This window comes from Crotalus tigris, unplaced genomic scaffold (genome assembly GCF_016545835.1).
Source record: "Crotalus tigris isolate CLP2741 ecotype Arizona unplaced genomic scaffold, ASM1654583v1 scf7180000024514.4999324561:1519799, whole genome shotgun sequence".
Lineage (NCBI taxonomy): Eukaryota > Metazoa > Chordata > Lepidosauria > Squamata > Viperidae > Crotalus > Crotalus tigris.
This window is the reverse complement of record NW_024100687.1, coordinates 682,223-698,146: the sequence shown is the minus strand read 5'-3', so window position 1 is coordinate 698,146 and position 15,924 is coordinate 682,223. Positions and strand designations below refer to the sequence as shown.

The 15,924-nt window shown below is 41.2% G+C and overlaps 1 protein-coding gene across 6 annotated transcripts in view; it reads left to right on the top strand.

Annotated features, from left to right (window-relative positions):
• The window catches only part of CUX1 (cut like homeobox 1), a 372,829-nt gene that overhangs the window by 308,111 nt on the left and 48,794 nt on the right, over positions 1 to 15,924 (top strand). For 5 of the 6 annotated variants that reach the window (XM_039333967.1, XM_039333965.1, XM_039333964.1 and 2 more), the window contains 2 exons: positions 36 to 338; positions 11,661 to 11,849. The exons of the other annotated variant lie outside the window; for it this stretch is intronic. In XM_039333967.1, the coding sequence (XP_039189901.1) occupies positions 36 to 338; positions 11,661 to 11,849 (492 nt within the window). The remainder of the gene's footprint in view (positions 1 to 35; positions 339 to 11,660; positions 11,850 to 15,924) is intronic. 6 annotated transcript variants of the gene reach the window in all.

The following is a 15,924-nucleotide window of genomic DNA, read 5'->3' as shown; positions in this document are numbered from 1 at the left end:
GTTTCTCCTTTCTCTTTCCCTCTGCTGATTTTCAGAAAGCACCCCAAAGACCTCTGCCAGTTGCAGTCCTGCTCCTGATTCCCCAATGAGTTCCAGCGACTCTGTGAAAAGCTTGACGGAACTAGTCCAGCAGCCATGTCCGGCCATTGAAACCAGTAAGGAAGGCAAGCTGCAGGAGTCAAGCGAAGCATCAACTTCAGATTCCCACTGCACAACCCCATTGCCTCTCTCGGGCCATTCGTCACTCAGCATTCAGGAACTGGTTGCTATGTCACCAGAACTCGATACCTACGGCATCACCAAGCGGGTTAAAGAGGTGCTCACGGACAACAACCTTGGTAAAAAAAAAAAACCCAAGTGTTTGTGTGTGTGTATTTCTGATTATCGTTACAGTAAAGGGTTTTTAAATGTTCATTTTTCCTCTGGCGCTGCTAATAGGCCATAACTTCATATGGCCACTGAATAAATGGTTTTATGTCAAAGGCTTTTTGTGGATGCATGGATGGATGGATGGACAGACAGTAATAATAAGTAATAATTTGAACAATTCTAGTAATATGAAATTATGAAATGTTCAAGAGTACAGTACAGTAGCCCTATGACCTATGACAACAATTGAGTCCAAAATTTCAATTGCTAAGTAAGACAGTGGTTGAATTTTGCCTCATTTCATGACCTTTCTTGCCACAGTTGTTAAGTGAATCATTGCAGTTGTTTAGTTAGTAACAGTTAGTTACTGCATTAAAATTAGATGACTAAATGATGTTATAGCTTCTCCAAGCTTCATCACTGCTTCTTCTAGTCAGTGCAGTCTTGATTGGTACGGTATGCATATGGCATGCCTTCATATGTTAGCAAATTCTTACAGTAGCAATTGTTCAGTCATACATATTTTATTGGAATAGCTTAATGTTAAGTTATTGTGCAGAATGAACAAACAACATTCATAAATACATTAAACTTCTCTGGTCCTAAGGATAATTTACTTATTAATGGATTGCTTGAGAATGGATTTCTAACTGGCCATATTCTAGAAAGCAGGCCATATTATCCTAAAAATTGAACATTAGATATTAGGAAAACACCTAATGTTCCTTGACAAAATCATTATTTATCATGATTAATTCATACTGATTAAATTTACCTCAATGTTGGGGTCATTACTATGAAGAGGAAAAACAGTAACAGTTAGGGACCTGTAACATTTTCCCATTATTTATTAAGAAGGAATAAAACATGAATAAAACGTCTTGAAGGCAAATAAACCTGAATGTGGGAATTTCCCAGTTAATGTTATCTGCCCCATAATTTTTATAGTTCCTGAGATCAAAGAGATAGAAACAAACTTGGTATGAATTGTTTCAAAGTAAATTTATATCTATTAAATGTATTGGGTTTTTTTCTTTCCACAAGTTGTGTTTAAGTGTTTCTGAATATATCAGGCTCTGTTTAACCAACCCGTATTACTTATAGAAATTCTGTTAACATAAGTGTGGTTGGTGAGAGAGTGCCAAATGCAGGTGTAAATTGGGTCCAATGAATTCATTATCATTCACAATTGTTCCAGACTAGATGCAGAAATTGGGCTTTTTTTTTTAGATATCTTTTTTTGGGAGGGGGGGGTTTCGGTCATTTTAGAAGCTTGCCTTCTCCTTCACAAGTGAAATGCTTTTATAGTTTGATTCCAAAAATTTTACTTTCTGATTTCCAACATACATTTTTAATATAAGTGTGAGTGTGTCTCTCTGTGTGTGTAAATATGCATGCACAAGGAAAGCTGCTAGAATGGCAGAACTGCTTGCTTTTAGTACATGATTGAGCTTCCCATAATGTCGTAGGCAAAATTGTGTGGTCCCTAGTTGAAAGACATTCTTACAGACAAAAGACTGTAAGTTTTCCTGGCATTGTCACTTCACAAACAATCCCAGTTTATTGTATATTTTTCTGAAATCAGAAAAGCCAAAAATCACAGCAGAGTAAACTATACAAATAAGGGCAGTCCTTGAGTTATGACCACAGTTGAGCTCATAATTGATGTTGCTAAGTGAAACATTTGTTTCAGTGAGTTTGCCTCATTTTATGACTTTTCATACCACAGTTGTTAAATGAATCATTGCATTTGTTAAGGTAGTAACATGGTTTGTTAAGCGAATCTGGCTTCCTTAATGACTTTGCTTGTCAGATGGTTGCAAAAGCTGATCACATGACCCCGAGACACTGTAAGCATCATAAATATGAACCACTTGCCAAGCATCTGAATTTTGATCATGTGACTATAGGAATGCTGCAATGGTCATAAGTGTGAAAAACGGTCGTAAGTCACTTTTTAAGTACCTTTGTAACTTTGAATGGTCACTGAATGAACTGTTGCAAGTCGAGGACTATCTGTACATCCAGTTGACTGAAGCTACACGGTCATTAAGCTGCAGTCATTAAAACATTTGGTGGTATGTTAGCAATTTAAGACAGTGCCATCTACAGTAGAAGAGATAACAGCACTCCGAAGTGTAAATTACAGGAAATGAAATTCGCAAAAGGGAACTCTTAAGTGTTGATGGGCAAACAGATAGTAGCTGGGAGTTGTAAAACAGGTCATTTGTGCCCTCCCCCATTCACTGTCCAGAATCTTTCCAATTGTAGTAATTCTTTTTTTTTCTCCAGTTTTATTTTCTTTCTGTCCATGTAGGATGGAGATGTTTAAATAATATTTTGTAAAAAAAGTTACAATATAGAATTATTTATTTGTAATGAAAAGTAATCTTTGGCTTCTCCAAAATCCCACAGAAGCCACATTTCTCTGTATGTTTCAGAATGTACAGAAAAACCAAAGTCCCTGATTCTTTTTCCTTTTGTGGTTCAAGAAGACCATGGTGCAATGATTGACACTTGTTCTTAATGTCACTTTACATAAACCTTTAGTGCCCCTGCCATATTTTTTTGTTTTTATGTGGCTGGCATTAATAAAGGTATCCAAAGCTTTCATTAGATGTAGAACTTTATATATCAGCATTTCCTTTATGCTCTCTGTTTGCAAAATCTCTAGATTTTCTAGAGGTGGAATTAACCTCTTTCATGGCTGGTTGTCTCTATCTTAGCCAATGTCACTAGCATTTCGAATTTTAGCATGAAAATAATTGCAAGCTTGTCACATGCTAAGTGACACTATGAGTAGCAAAATCCCCTTCCCCCTTTCTCTCATTCCTCCAGCCTTTGTGTGACATTTGCATCCTGTTCTCCCATCAATAATCAGATTAACCCCCCAAAATAATAATTGTTCCATTGCTGCGTGCCTAGTACAGATTTGGCCCATGCTGAGATTCCTGCAGAATATAAAATATTAAATTATCTCAGAGATTCCACATCAAAGGCTGGTGATGATAGAAAAGGCTGCTGCAGTGTTGCTGAATCCCTACCAGTCCTTGCCAGCCACAGATCTGGTGACCAGTGGACCTACTCAAGATGAGATGCCTTCTTACACTCAGATGCCTCACATGTACGTGAAGGATTAGTGACACTACTCAATTTCTTTTCCTCATTCTTTTTTTTTGTTGTTGTTGTTGCATCCTGAATTAATTTCTGTGCCATTCTGTTCACCTTTACTGTATTTTATAAGTAACTTAAGGTGGTGGGCATACCTAACACTCTTTCCTCCTCGTATTTTCCTCACAATAACAACCCTGTGAGGTGGGTTGGGCTGAGAGAGAATGATTGGCCTAAAGTCTCCAGGTTGGCTTTCATGCGTAAGGCAGAACTAGAATTCACGGTCTCAAATTTTCTAGCCTGGTGCCTTAACCTCCAGACCTTCCCATTTCTCTGCTTAGGATCATGCCAATAATTGTTTTAAGTCCACAGTAGTAGGGTAGATATACAAAAAGCAGTGAAGATGATTATAATAATAATAATAAAATTGGAAGGGACCTTGGAGGTCATCAAGTCCAACCCCCTGCTTAGGCAGATAACCCTATATCATTTCCGACAAATGGCTGTCCAGTCTCTTCTTAAAAACTTCCAGTGTTGGAGCATTCACCGCTTCTGGAGGCAGGTTGTTCCACTGGTTAATTGTTCCGTCAGGAAGTTTCTCCTTAGTTCTAGGTTGCTTCTCTCCTTGATTAGTTTCCATCCGTTGCTTCTTGTCCTGCCTTCAGGCACTTTGGAGAATAGCTTGACTCCCAAGGGGGCCAAATTCAGTCCTACATATAAAAAGCTGTCATGTTGGTTCCAAAAGCTACATGTGTTTATTTAAACTACAAAAAATATAGTAATAGTCAAACTTGTATAGTATAATAGTTTTACAAAATCTGGTACTCTCAAAATTGTAAGGTACATTTCATGTTTTTAATAAATATTCTATAGTAAAGTGACTACTGTAAGTAGTTCCAGTGTTAACAACTCAGTAACATTTAGTAACAATGGAGTCTTGAAAGGAGATGAGTTTCCCTCTTCCCTTCGGCCACTTTCTGGCCAGAAGTCTCCCTTCTGTAATGCAAGTCCTCAGAGAAATTTTCCATCAGCTTGAATTTAGGGGAAAAAAGATTCTTGTTGAGGATCAACTGGAGGGAGAACTAAAGACCTCCACCAGCAGGACTCTGAAGTAATAGGACTTTGGAGGAGGAGGAAGGTGTTCTTTCCCTTATGGAGGTCAACAGAAATATCACTTGCATGAAGAGAAAATTACATAGCGATTGCCAAAGTCTAAAGAGGCACACCGGCATCTTCAGGAACTGGGTTGCTGACCTCCCTGTTAGAATAAAGTACTCTGACAAGACAAAAAATAGAAGACATCGTTTTAGATAAACTGCAGCCACAAACACAATTTTCAGGCCTATAAAAGTTGCTAATAATGGTCCCTTTGGATTGTGTATATTGTGTAGATGACTGAACACAAGCAGTTATCCATGGTGAAATACTCACATCCAGATCCTATTTTTGCATGAAATTTGGGGTGGGGGAGGGGGCTTGTCAAGTGCTCAGTCAAGTGTCCAGCCTAGATGAGTTCAAATCGCCAGGACCAGATGGATTACACCCCAGAGTTCTCAAGGAACTGGCAGATGTGATATCGGAGCCACTGAACTATATTTTTCAAAGATCCTGGAACACAGGGGAACTACCAGAGGACTGGAAAAGAGCTGATGTAGTTCCCATCCTCAAAAAAGGAAAAAAAATGGATCCAGGAAATTACAGACCTATCAGCCTGACCTCAATACCTGGGAAGATCCTGGAAAAGATAATCAAACAACGAATCAACGAACACCTAGAGGCAAACAAAGTCATTACTAAAAGCCAACATGGGTTTGTCAAAAATAGATCATGCCAGACAAATCTTATTGCATTCTTTGACCAAGTGACAAAATTAGTGGATCAGAGGAATGCTGGTGGACATAACCTTTGACTTGGACTTCAGTAAGGCATTTGATAAAGTAGATCACAACCTACTACTTGACAAGATAGAAAAATGTGGGGTAGACAGAACCACCACCAGATGGATCCGTAGCTGGCTGACCGGCCGTACTCAGCGAGTGGTCCTCAATGGAACTGCATCTATATGGAGGGAAGTGTGTAGTGGGGTGCCCCAGGGCTCTGTTCTGGGCCCAGTAATCTTCAACATCTTCATCAACGATTTGGATGAAGGGATAGATGGGGAACTCATCAAATTTGCAGACGACACCAAGCTGGCAGGAATAGCCAACACTCCAGAAGACAGGCTTCAGATACAGAAGGATCTGGACAGACTTGAACACTGGGCACTAACTAACAAAATGAAATTCAATGGTGAAAAAAGCAAGGTTCTACATTTAGGCAAGAAAAACCAAATGCACAAGTACAGCCTAGGTGGCACCATGCTCAATAGTAGTAACTGTGAGAGGGACCTCGGAGTCCTAGTAGACAATCACCTAAATATGAGCCAGCAGTGTGCTGCAGCTGCCAAAAAGGCCAACACAGTGCTAGGCTGCATTAACAGAGGGATAGAATCAAGATCACGTGAAGTATTAATACCACTTTACAATGCCTTGGTAAGGCCACAGTTGGAATACTGCATCCAGTTTTGGTCACCACGATGTAAAAAAGATGTTGAGACTCTAGAAAGAGTACAGAGAAGAGCAACAAAGATGATTAGGGGACTGGAGGCTAAAACATATAAGGAACGGTTGCGAGAATTGGGTATGTCTAGTTTAACGAAGAGAAGGACAAGGGGGGAAATGATAGCAGTATTCCAATATCTCAGGGGCTGCCATAAAGAAGAGGGAATTAAGCTATTTTCCAAAGCACCTGAAGGCAGGAGAAGAAGCAACGGGTGGAAACTAATCAAGGAGAGAAGCAACTAGAACTAAGGAGAAACTTCCTGACAGTGAGAACAATTAATCAGTGGAACAGCCTGCCTCCAGAAGCAGTAAATGCTCCAACACTGGAAGTTTTTAAGAAGAGACTGGACAGCCATTTGTCCGAAATGGTGTAGGGTTTCCTGCCCGAGCAGGGGGTTGGACTAGATGACCTCCAAGATCCCTTCCAACTTTACTATTATTATTATTTATAGATATATGACAATAGTAATCGATATGTTGAGATGTAATTCCTCTGCTTGAATTTAAAGCCTTTTGCCGTAGCTCTTGTTTTCCTCCACTGAGACAATTTTCCTCCTCTGTGCTTCAGTTGCAGCTAGAGAAAACTCCTCTGAATTTCCCTCTGTATTCATTCCACTGCCCAGATGTAGAAGAAAAAAATACCGTAAGCTCCATAGGACAAATAGAAAGTTTCCTCTCATACCCTCCATCCTCATCCATCTTCTTTGTACGGGGGACCTTTTCATCCAAGAATAGTTCAGCATTAAGAGGAAGGTTGCCTAGAAAGCTCAGAAACTTCTTGAAAACGAAGAGGAATATTTGATATGATCCCACTCTCCCACTTTTCTGTTCAACATATATCGTGTTGTAAGTTTAACTCTGACATAAAAGATTTCAGCTCCAGAACAAGAGTGAATAAATCCCACTCTCCCACTTTTCTGTTCAATATATATTGTGTTGTAAGTTTAACTCTGACATAAAAGAGTTCAGCTCCAGAACAAGAGTGAATATATCAAAATACTGTACAATTTTTAAATATATATATATATTTCTGTAAAAACAGCATTAGCCAGAATAAGCAGTTTAGTTAAAGTCGAAAGGTTTAGCAAAATGGAAAATTCTGTGCCAGCTGAAAAAAAAAATTTCTGAAGAGACATCAGTCCCTGTGGAGACTGTTTGAAAGCTGCCGATGAAAACTCCTTTGCTACATATCCAAGATGGGAAACCCCATTGATGAAAGGACCTCCAAGTGAAAGGTTCTTGAACCATCATGACTTCTTCCTACAATCAATATTGCTTAATTCTATCAATCTGTTGATAATGCTTCTCTTTATTAATTAATTGATTTTTAGAATATGTTTAAGTGTTCCCCAGCCACAAAAATAAAGACAATCAATATGATAATCAGCTATATCAGTGGTTCTCAACCTGTGGGTCGGGACCCCATTTGGGGCCGAACAACCATTTCACGGGGGTCACCAAACAACGCAATCTGCCATTTCCCCCCCCCCTTTTCCTTAGCTGTGCTACTCCCTTTTATTCTATTGGCTTTTGAAAGCCAATAGAATAGACTCTCTTGAATAGAGTCTAATTCTATTGGCTTTCAAAAGCCAATAGGAATTGTCCAGGCTGTCTCTGCCCTGCTGAGCCCAGCAAAAGTCCCATTCTGCAAATGGTGCTGCACCAGTTGAGTAGTCCTTGACTTACAACTGGTTGAGTAGTCCTCGACTTACAACTGGTTGGGGGTCGCGGCATTAAAAAGGTTGAGAACCACTGAGCTATATAGTAAAACTTTTAAACAAGAAGGTGTTAAACAATAGGAAGCAAAAGCATATTGAATGTTTTATTCAATATAAATTAATGATTAAATAAAAAGTAAATTGATAAATACATAAATATAAATCCAATATAAAATATTGAAACCGACCAATGCCAACGGCAGATAAGCATCTTTTTTAAAACCAGGGACCATAGTCATACAAAGGAAACTGTAGGAGGTGTGGGGATAAGAAGACGCTGTTGGCAGTTTTCAATATGATGGCTTGAAAGAGACCATAGATGGAAGAAAGGAGTGCTACTGGTTGCAGAGATCCAGTAGCAAGAAAGGTTTTTGATAACTGTATTAGTGGTCCAGAGTGTGGTAACCACCTCACTGGATTGGGCATCAGTCATGCACATATTACTTTGTTTGCTAATGAAGTGACCATTCCACTTACCCATCACTCTTTGAGCCAAGTTCAGGAGTTGGCTTTTGGCATGTAAATATTTTGTGTTAGTGGCTAGACACTAGAACTACACAGCAATGCCTTGTTAGCCAAGGAGGGCCTTCTTCATGGTAGTACCCTGAACCTTTCTGAAATTATTGTGGCAGCACTTATTATATCCTTTACGGTTTTGGGGGCAACTTATTATTCCGCCTAGGACAGGCCTTCTCTGTTATAAATGGTGAATGGAAGGGTCTTTTGCTTCTATTTTCTTCTCCACCAGGACAGTTTCAATTAATGTTTTCATTTCTTGTTTTATTATTGCATTTTATATTTTGGAAAATGATTTGAGATTGGTTTTCATAGGAGATAGTTTTTAGATATAACAGATAAATAAGTGGAGCCAGTTACCCACAGGTAGTAGATTTCTCTTTCCTGAATGTGTTCAAACAGAGGCTAGATAGCCAGGTTATTTATTAAGTTTATATGCCACCCATCCCACCATCAAACCATCTTATTGGCGATAGTTTGGCTTGGATCCCTGCAGATAGCAGGAGGTTGGACTTGCTGGCTTAAATCCTTCCAGAGTTTGTTTTATGCCTTCAGGCCCATCTTGACTCTTTGTAACTACATGGACTCTTGGAAGTGGTTTCCCATTGTCCCCTTCATTAGGGTTGAGACAGAGTGAATGCCTTAAGTTAGTTAGTCTCCTGGTAAAAGAAAAGGTTAAAGCCTAAGACCTTTAACCTCTTCTTTCAGTTCTCTGCTTTTGTTGTTCTAATGGAGCTTTGGTGAGTAGATTACATTGCCTTCCCATTTTGGCACCTTCCAGATGGATTAGACTTCCAGAATGCTTACCCAATTATAGTCTCAACTATCTGGAGGATGATGAGTTGGTCAATATTGTATCTAGTAAATGTTTCCAGTAAGGCAATGCTTGCTAAAATGAAATCAATCCAAGGAAATTATTTTCTATTTCAAAAAAAGTTGCATAAATTACATTTATAGGATGGAAGAAGAACAGGGAAGACAGACATATTTCCGCAGCCATCCTTTTAGGCATTGCTGCAAAGATAAAGAATTAAGAACCTTCAAATTTGTGTAATTAACATCAAATTGGAAGGAGAAGTACTGTAGTCCTTTTAAGTTTCCACAGATTCAGGTGTGTATGTGAACTGAGCATTAGATGTAGAACAGAATCATTCACTAAGAAAGTTTCTGTGAAGACAAAAATAGATAAAATGAAAACTTTCCATCCTGATAGTTAAGGTTCATTTAAGGTCTCGGAATTTTAAAAAAAACACAGCTTGCCCTCCAGAAGGCTTTGTCATGCCAGCGGCTGAGTAGGGAGCAGGGGGGTGCCAGGTTGATTGTTTGAATGGTTTTGATTAGCTTAATGGAATGGCACTCTTATGAAGCCTGACCATGGTAAGGTTTGAGCATCTGGTGCCCTGAATGGCAGGAGCTGACTAAGGAAATACAGGTTGGAAATTGTTTCAGTCTGTTGCTAGTCTTTGTTTTCATTATCTCTCTTGTAAGGTCCTCAACCTTGAACAGCAGGAAGTCCTCCCAGCTAGGAGAATCAGTCTTGCCCTTTTGCCCATGAAAACAGCAACCCTAGGGGAAGGATAAAGTTATCCAGATAATTAGACCTTCAAAGAAATTAGAGGGGGGGGGTTCTTTTACATTCGCTCATGGGCCTGCATTTGGGTGTGATTCATTTGGTTTGAAGCTTGCAGTCTTGAAGTCTTGCAGCTCTCATAACCATAATCGATTGGTAGGGATTGCGGGAGGAGATGCCCTGCTTTGGGCACAACACATGTGTCTGCATCAGCTCCTGTGACTGGCAAGAAATATGAATATGTTTTTATCTGTTTACTGGATTCATATCCCACCTTTCTTTCAGTGGAGGCAGCAAACATGGCACTCCATGTCTGTCCCCCAAACAGCAACCCTTTGAGGGAGGTTGGGCAGAGAGAGAGGGGGGGATAGAGGCTGGCCCCATATCATGTCATCACAGGAGCTTCCAGGAGTAAAATCTCTGACTCTGTGGTTCCAGTCCAGGCCTTAGCTATTACAACACAGTCATAAATTATTGTAGAACCGGCCTTTCTACCCTCAAAAGGCATTATGCATTTCTTCCCTCAGCTTCATTTTCCATAAATCATTTCGGGAACTCCAGAATCAAAAGGTTGTTTTTTTTAATTTCCATTGTGGATTTATATTCCACTTCACTGCTGGAGTCTTTAAAGCACGTCGTTAATTCTGATTTTAATCATATCTAATTTGGATTACAGTATAATGCTAGGCTATCCCACTTTCTACTATTATTTGCATGTCTGCTTTCATGAGATCACTTTACAAGCCCTCTTTAATGAGAAGCATTAATCGTCATTTGACTTTATTAAATAAAAGAGATTTTTAGGGGAAAATGTATGAAAGTATCTGTCTAATGCTAGATCATTGTTGGATTTGGTTTTGTTTGCTTTTTGGTTTCTTTGTTTGTTTCTCAGGTTTAGAAATTGCCCATCTTTCTTAGAGAGGGACTTTTTTTTTAAATGCCTTCAAGTCAGTTTTGACTCCTTGTGACTGCCTGGACGTTTTCCCTGCAGTTCCTTGGAAAGATTTCAGATGTGGCTTGCCACTGCTTGCTTCCTGACTGGTCCAAAGTCACCCAGCTGGTTTTATACCTAACAACTCACAGTCTCCTGGTTCCTAGTCTGGTACCTTAACTGGCTCTCGCTGTACAGAATTTCAAATACAGGAAGGCTAATAGTGAAAGTAGAAAAGTTTGAGCTGGCCACCTGTTTTGGTGCATACCTGTTGGAGGTATAGCCCTGTGACATTCTTGGTTATTGCAAGATGTTTACCATTCAGATACCCTTTGCTAGAGTGTCTCTTCTTTGTCTCGTGTGTTCTAGAACTGACTCAGAATCCGAAATGATTTTTTGAAGAGTAAGAGCTTCTGAATCAAAAGTGTTCCTTGTAGCGTGACCTAAGGAGCAAGCTAATTTTTTTCACAGCCACTACAGAAAACAGAAGCATTTTATTGTGACCCCACTCTGTGAATGAGTTTGTGTGCCAAATTCCAGGCTTTTGAGATGAAGAGCATTTAAGGACTGACTGTGATCCGTCTTCCTCTTCAATACAGATACCAGGTAGCTCTCTAGGGGCCAAAAGAATTAGCCATCTCCCTATAAACTGCTTGCTGGTTCTTAGGGATTGTATCCGTCCTGTTAAGAAAAGCCCAAACAATGGAGCATCTTTTGATTTTTGTTTTTTCTTTCATTTGCATGCAGATCTATAAAGTCTTGTTTCTCTTGTACTTGGTATTTTTTTATTTTTTTTATTTTTCTTTTTTAGCACAAATAACTTGATGTTTGCCTTTCCTTTTCAGGTCAGCGTTTGTTTGGGGAAACGATCCTGGGGCTGACACAAGGCTCCGTCTCAGACCTACTTGCTCGCCCAAAGCCCTGGCACAAACTGAGCTTGAAGGGCCGGGAGCCATTTGTGCGCATGCAGTTGTGGCTCAATGACCCAAACAATGTGGAAAAGCTGATGGACATGAAGCGCATGGAGAAGAAAGGTAACTTCTTCTGTCCCTTCTGCAAGTCGAAGGGAGGGGATTGATGTCCAGCCCAGGATGACGCTCTCATTTAATTGAAAATGTTTTCAATATGTTTCAAATATCACTGGCCAAGAGCGTAACCTTCTGAGTCATGCAGTTCCCACAGCTTGTGGGCCACCCAGAGTTGGTGTTTGCAGTTGCCTTAGATATCCAAAATAAATAAATAAATAAATAAAAACATCGAAAAGGTTAGTGTGTGGGAAGAAGCGTTTAATATGATCTAGGAAGGTTAAAATTAGACAAAAAGCACGCACATTGGTGCATACAATTAAACTAACCCAGCAGCCAGTGATAGAGTAGAAATATCTATGCTGAGTTAGATGTTCGATCCCCTCCTGAGCAAAAAGAGGGGATGCAATTCTGATAATTAAATGAAAAAATAAGTAATCCACTAAAAAAGCCAAACTTGCAAGCCTTACCTCACCTTTCAAATTGTTTGGAGGATGCACGAGGTGGATGCTTCAATTCCAGTTGGAGAAGATGGTTCTGTAGGTATCTCAGAGCCAACCTGTAGAGGGGTTTTGTAGATTAAAGCTGCCATTTGAACTGCACTTAGAAGGCAGTAGGAAGTACTACAGGTTTACTAGCTGGCTCAGAATTGTTTTAACTGTAATCCCACATAGACCATATGCAGTAATCCAAGCACATACAGGTAGTCCTCAACTTGCAACCACAATAGGGACCAGAATATCTATCACTAAGCCATATGGTCATTAAGTGAGTTATGCCTGATTTTATGACATTTTGCTGTGGTTGTTAAGCAAATCACATGGTTATTAAGTGAATCCAGCTTCCTCCATTAATTTTGCTGTCAGAGGTCCCCTGGGTGGATTGCAAATGGACAATCACATGATCCCCTGGACACTGCAACTGTCGTAAATTCATGCCAGTTGACAAGCACCCAGATTTTGATCATGTGATCGCAGGGAGAGTATGATGGTTATAAGTGTGAGGACTGATCATAAGTCACTTTTTTCAATGCCATCATAACTTTGAATGGTCATTAAACAAATGGTCATAAGCTGAGGACTACCTACAGTAGTGGTTCTCAACTTTCCTAATGCTGCGACCCTTTAATACAGTTCCTCATGTTGTGGTGACCCCTAACCCCCCCATCCAGCTGGCCGGGGAGGGGGGGCAGGAAGGCCGCTCCGCCCAGCCTGGTTGTAGAAGCGCCCAGGGAGAGAGAGAGAGAGAGAGAGAGAGAGAGAGAGAGAGAGAGAGAGAGAGCGCCAAGAGGGCGACAACGTCGGCAGAGCTTAGTTCTCTCTCTCTCCTCTCTCTTTTCCTCTGTTTCTCTCTTTCCTCTCTCTCTCTCTTTCCTCTTTCTCTTTCTCTCTCTTTCCTCTTCCTCTTTCTCTTTCCCCCCTCCCTCTCTGTTTCCTTTCTCTTTCCTCTCTCTCTTTCTCTATTTCTCTGTTTCCTCCCTCTTTCTCTTTCTCTCTTTCCTCTCTCTTTTCCTCTGTTTTTCTCTTTCCTCTCTCTTTCTCTCTGTTTCCTTTCTCTTTCTCTCTCTCTTTCCTCTCTCTTTTCCTCTGTTTCTCTCTCTTTCCTCTCTCTCTTTCTCTCTCTCTCTTATGGCAGCATCGTCGGGGGTCCCTACCACCCCTGGCCCAGCCTCTGCCATGTCCTCAGCTGAACGGGTGGGGCAGGGGAGCAGGACGGGAGGCAGCAGCTCTGGTGGCAGCGGCGGCACGTCTGCTTCGTTGGGGTTCCCTGCTGCCCCCGGCCCAGCCGCTGCTCCTGCCGGGACTCCGGGCTGCCCGGCCTTGCCCTCCACTCATCGATAGAGCCGCGGTGGGGACAGTGCCCGCCCAAGCCGCCTGGGGGGTAGCAGGAGGAAGAAGGAGAGGAGGGCGAGGAAACAGCCACCCCAGCCGGGACTCTGCACTGCCTGCCCTTGCCCTCCGCCCATCCGATGGAGCCGCGGTGGGGGCTGGTGCTGCAGCCCCTCCGCCAGCCCAGCTGCTCTCCCCCAGACATCCCTCTTGTCCCAGCGCCCGCCCGAGCCGCCTGGGGGGCAGCAGGAGGAAGAAGGGGAGGAGGAAGAGGAGGGCAAGGAAATAGAGGAGCGGTGTCTCGGTTCCTAAGACCATCGGAAATATGTGTTTTCTGATGGTCTTAGGTGACCCCTGTGAAAGGGTTGTTCGACCCCAAAGGGGTCGTGACCCACAGGTTGAGAACCACTGACCTACAGTGATGGGGTCATTATCACAATGTCTTCCCATTCTAGTAGGGCAGTAACTAATAAACCAGTCAGAACTGGAGAAGAACCCCTCTGCCTAGTAACTATGGCCCCCACGTCCATGCAGCAATAGCTATGAGTTACTTACATATTGCTTTAGAGCCAGTACACATATTAAGAAACAGTATTGAAGTAATGTCAACTGTCCAGTAGGCATTTCCAGAAAAAGAAATGCCTGGGACATTATTTTACCAAGAGTATTATTATATTTTACTGAAAAATTCACATTTGGCACATAAGAAAGCGAAGCCAGCTCTGGGGTTGTTGCTCAGAAATGTGCTTAGTTAAATTATAGACTCCCTCACCCCCACCCACCAGGTGTTCACATTGTCCAATAGTAATAACTCTTATGAGACCCTTGATGTAGAAGCAACTTCACCTTGCTATGTTTTACTATAGCTTCAGCCTACTTTGTCTCATCCACACTCAGTACCTTATATAATAATAATAATAATAATAATAACAACAACAACAACAACAATTGTCGATAAGAAAGACAAAAAAGTCTGGATAGTGGACGTGGCAGTGCCTGGAGACAGCAGAATAGAAGAGAAAGAACTGGAGAAGATAACAAAATACAAAGACCTACAAATAGAAATAGAAAGACTGTGGCAAAAGCAAGCAAGGGTAGTACCAATAGTCATAGGCTCCCTGGGTGCAATCCCAAAACAACTGGAGCACCACTTGAACACCATTGGCATTGACAAATTCGCTATTAGTCAATTGCAAAAGGCGGCCTTATTAGGAACTGCTTCCATCCTGCGACGATATCTGTAATACCATCAAACATCCACATCTGCCTATCCCAGGTCCTGGGTAAGGACTCGATAGGTAGACAAAATGCCAAATCCAGTCTGAACATCTGGCTGACTGTGCAATGATCAATAATAATAATAATAATAATAATAATAATAATAATAATAATAGTTGTAGTAGTAGTAGTAAAGTTGGAAGAGACCTTGGAGGTCATCTAGTTCAACCCCCTGCTCAGGCAGGAAACCCTACACCATTTTGGACAAATGGCTGTCCAGTCTCTTCTTAAAAACTTCCAGTGTTGGAACATTTACTGCTTCTGGAGGCAGGCTGTTCCACTGATTAATTGTTCTCACTGTCAGGAAGTTTCTCCTTAGTTCTAGGTTGCTTCTCTCCTTGATTAGTTTCTACCCGTTGCTTCTTGTCCTGCCTTCAGGCGCCTTGGAAAATAGCTTGATCCCCTCTTCTTTATGGCAGCCCCTGGGACAAGGCATCAACTAGGACAAGGCATCAACAGCATCTCCTATGCAGTCTGGGGTAGTGATGCACAATTGGATATGATCAATTATACAGAGAATATTGTACGTCAGACTAATGAAAGAACTCACAGTCAGTTTATATAGCTATTGAGGTATCTCTTCCACCATCAGCTGGAACTGACTGTTAAGGAAGGAGCCGAAACACTGTAAAGCAATGCTTTCAATTCCCAATCCTCATAGGCCATGCAGGAGAAATGTTCAGTGGGCCTGCATCAGAAGGAAAAAAGAGAGGTCTCAGAAGATCAAGAACGGTGCAATACTTCCATCCAAATCCTGACCAGGGTCATTAAGATTTCTTTGAAGTTGCACGGCTAATAAATTCAAATAAATAAATAAAACCACTTTCATCTCTGTCATATCTCCAGGCCTTGAACCCTCACTGAAAAAAAAGCTCCATATTATTTGTTCCTTATAGACCAGTGTTTCCCAAACTTGACAATTTTAAGGCATGAGGACTTCAACTCCCAGAATTCCACAGCCAGTGTTGCTGGCTGTG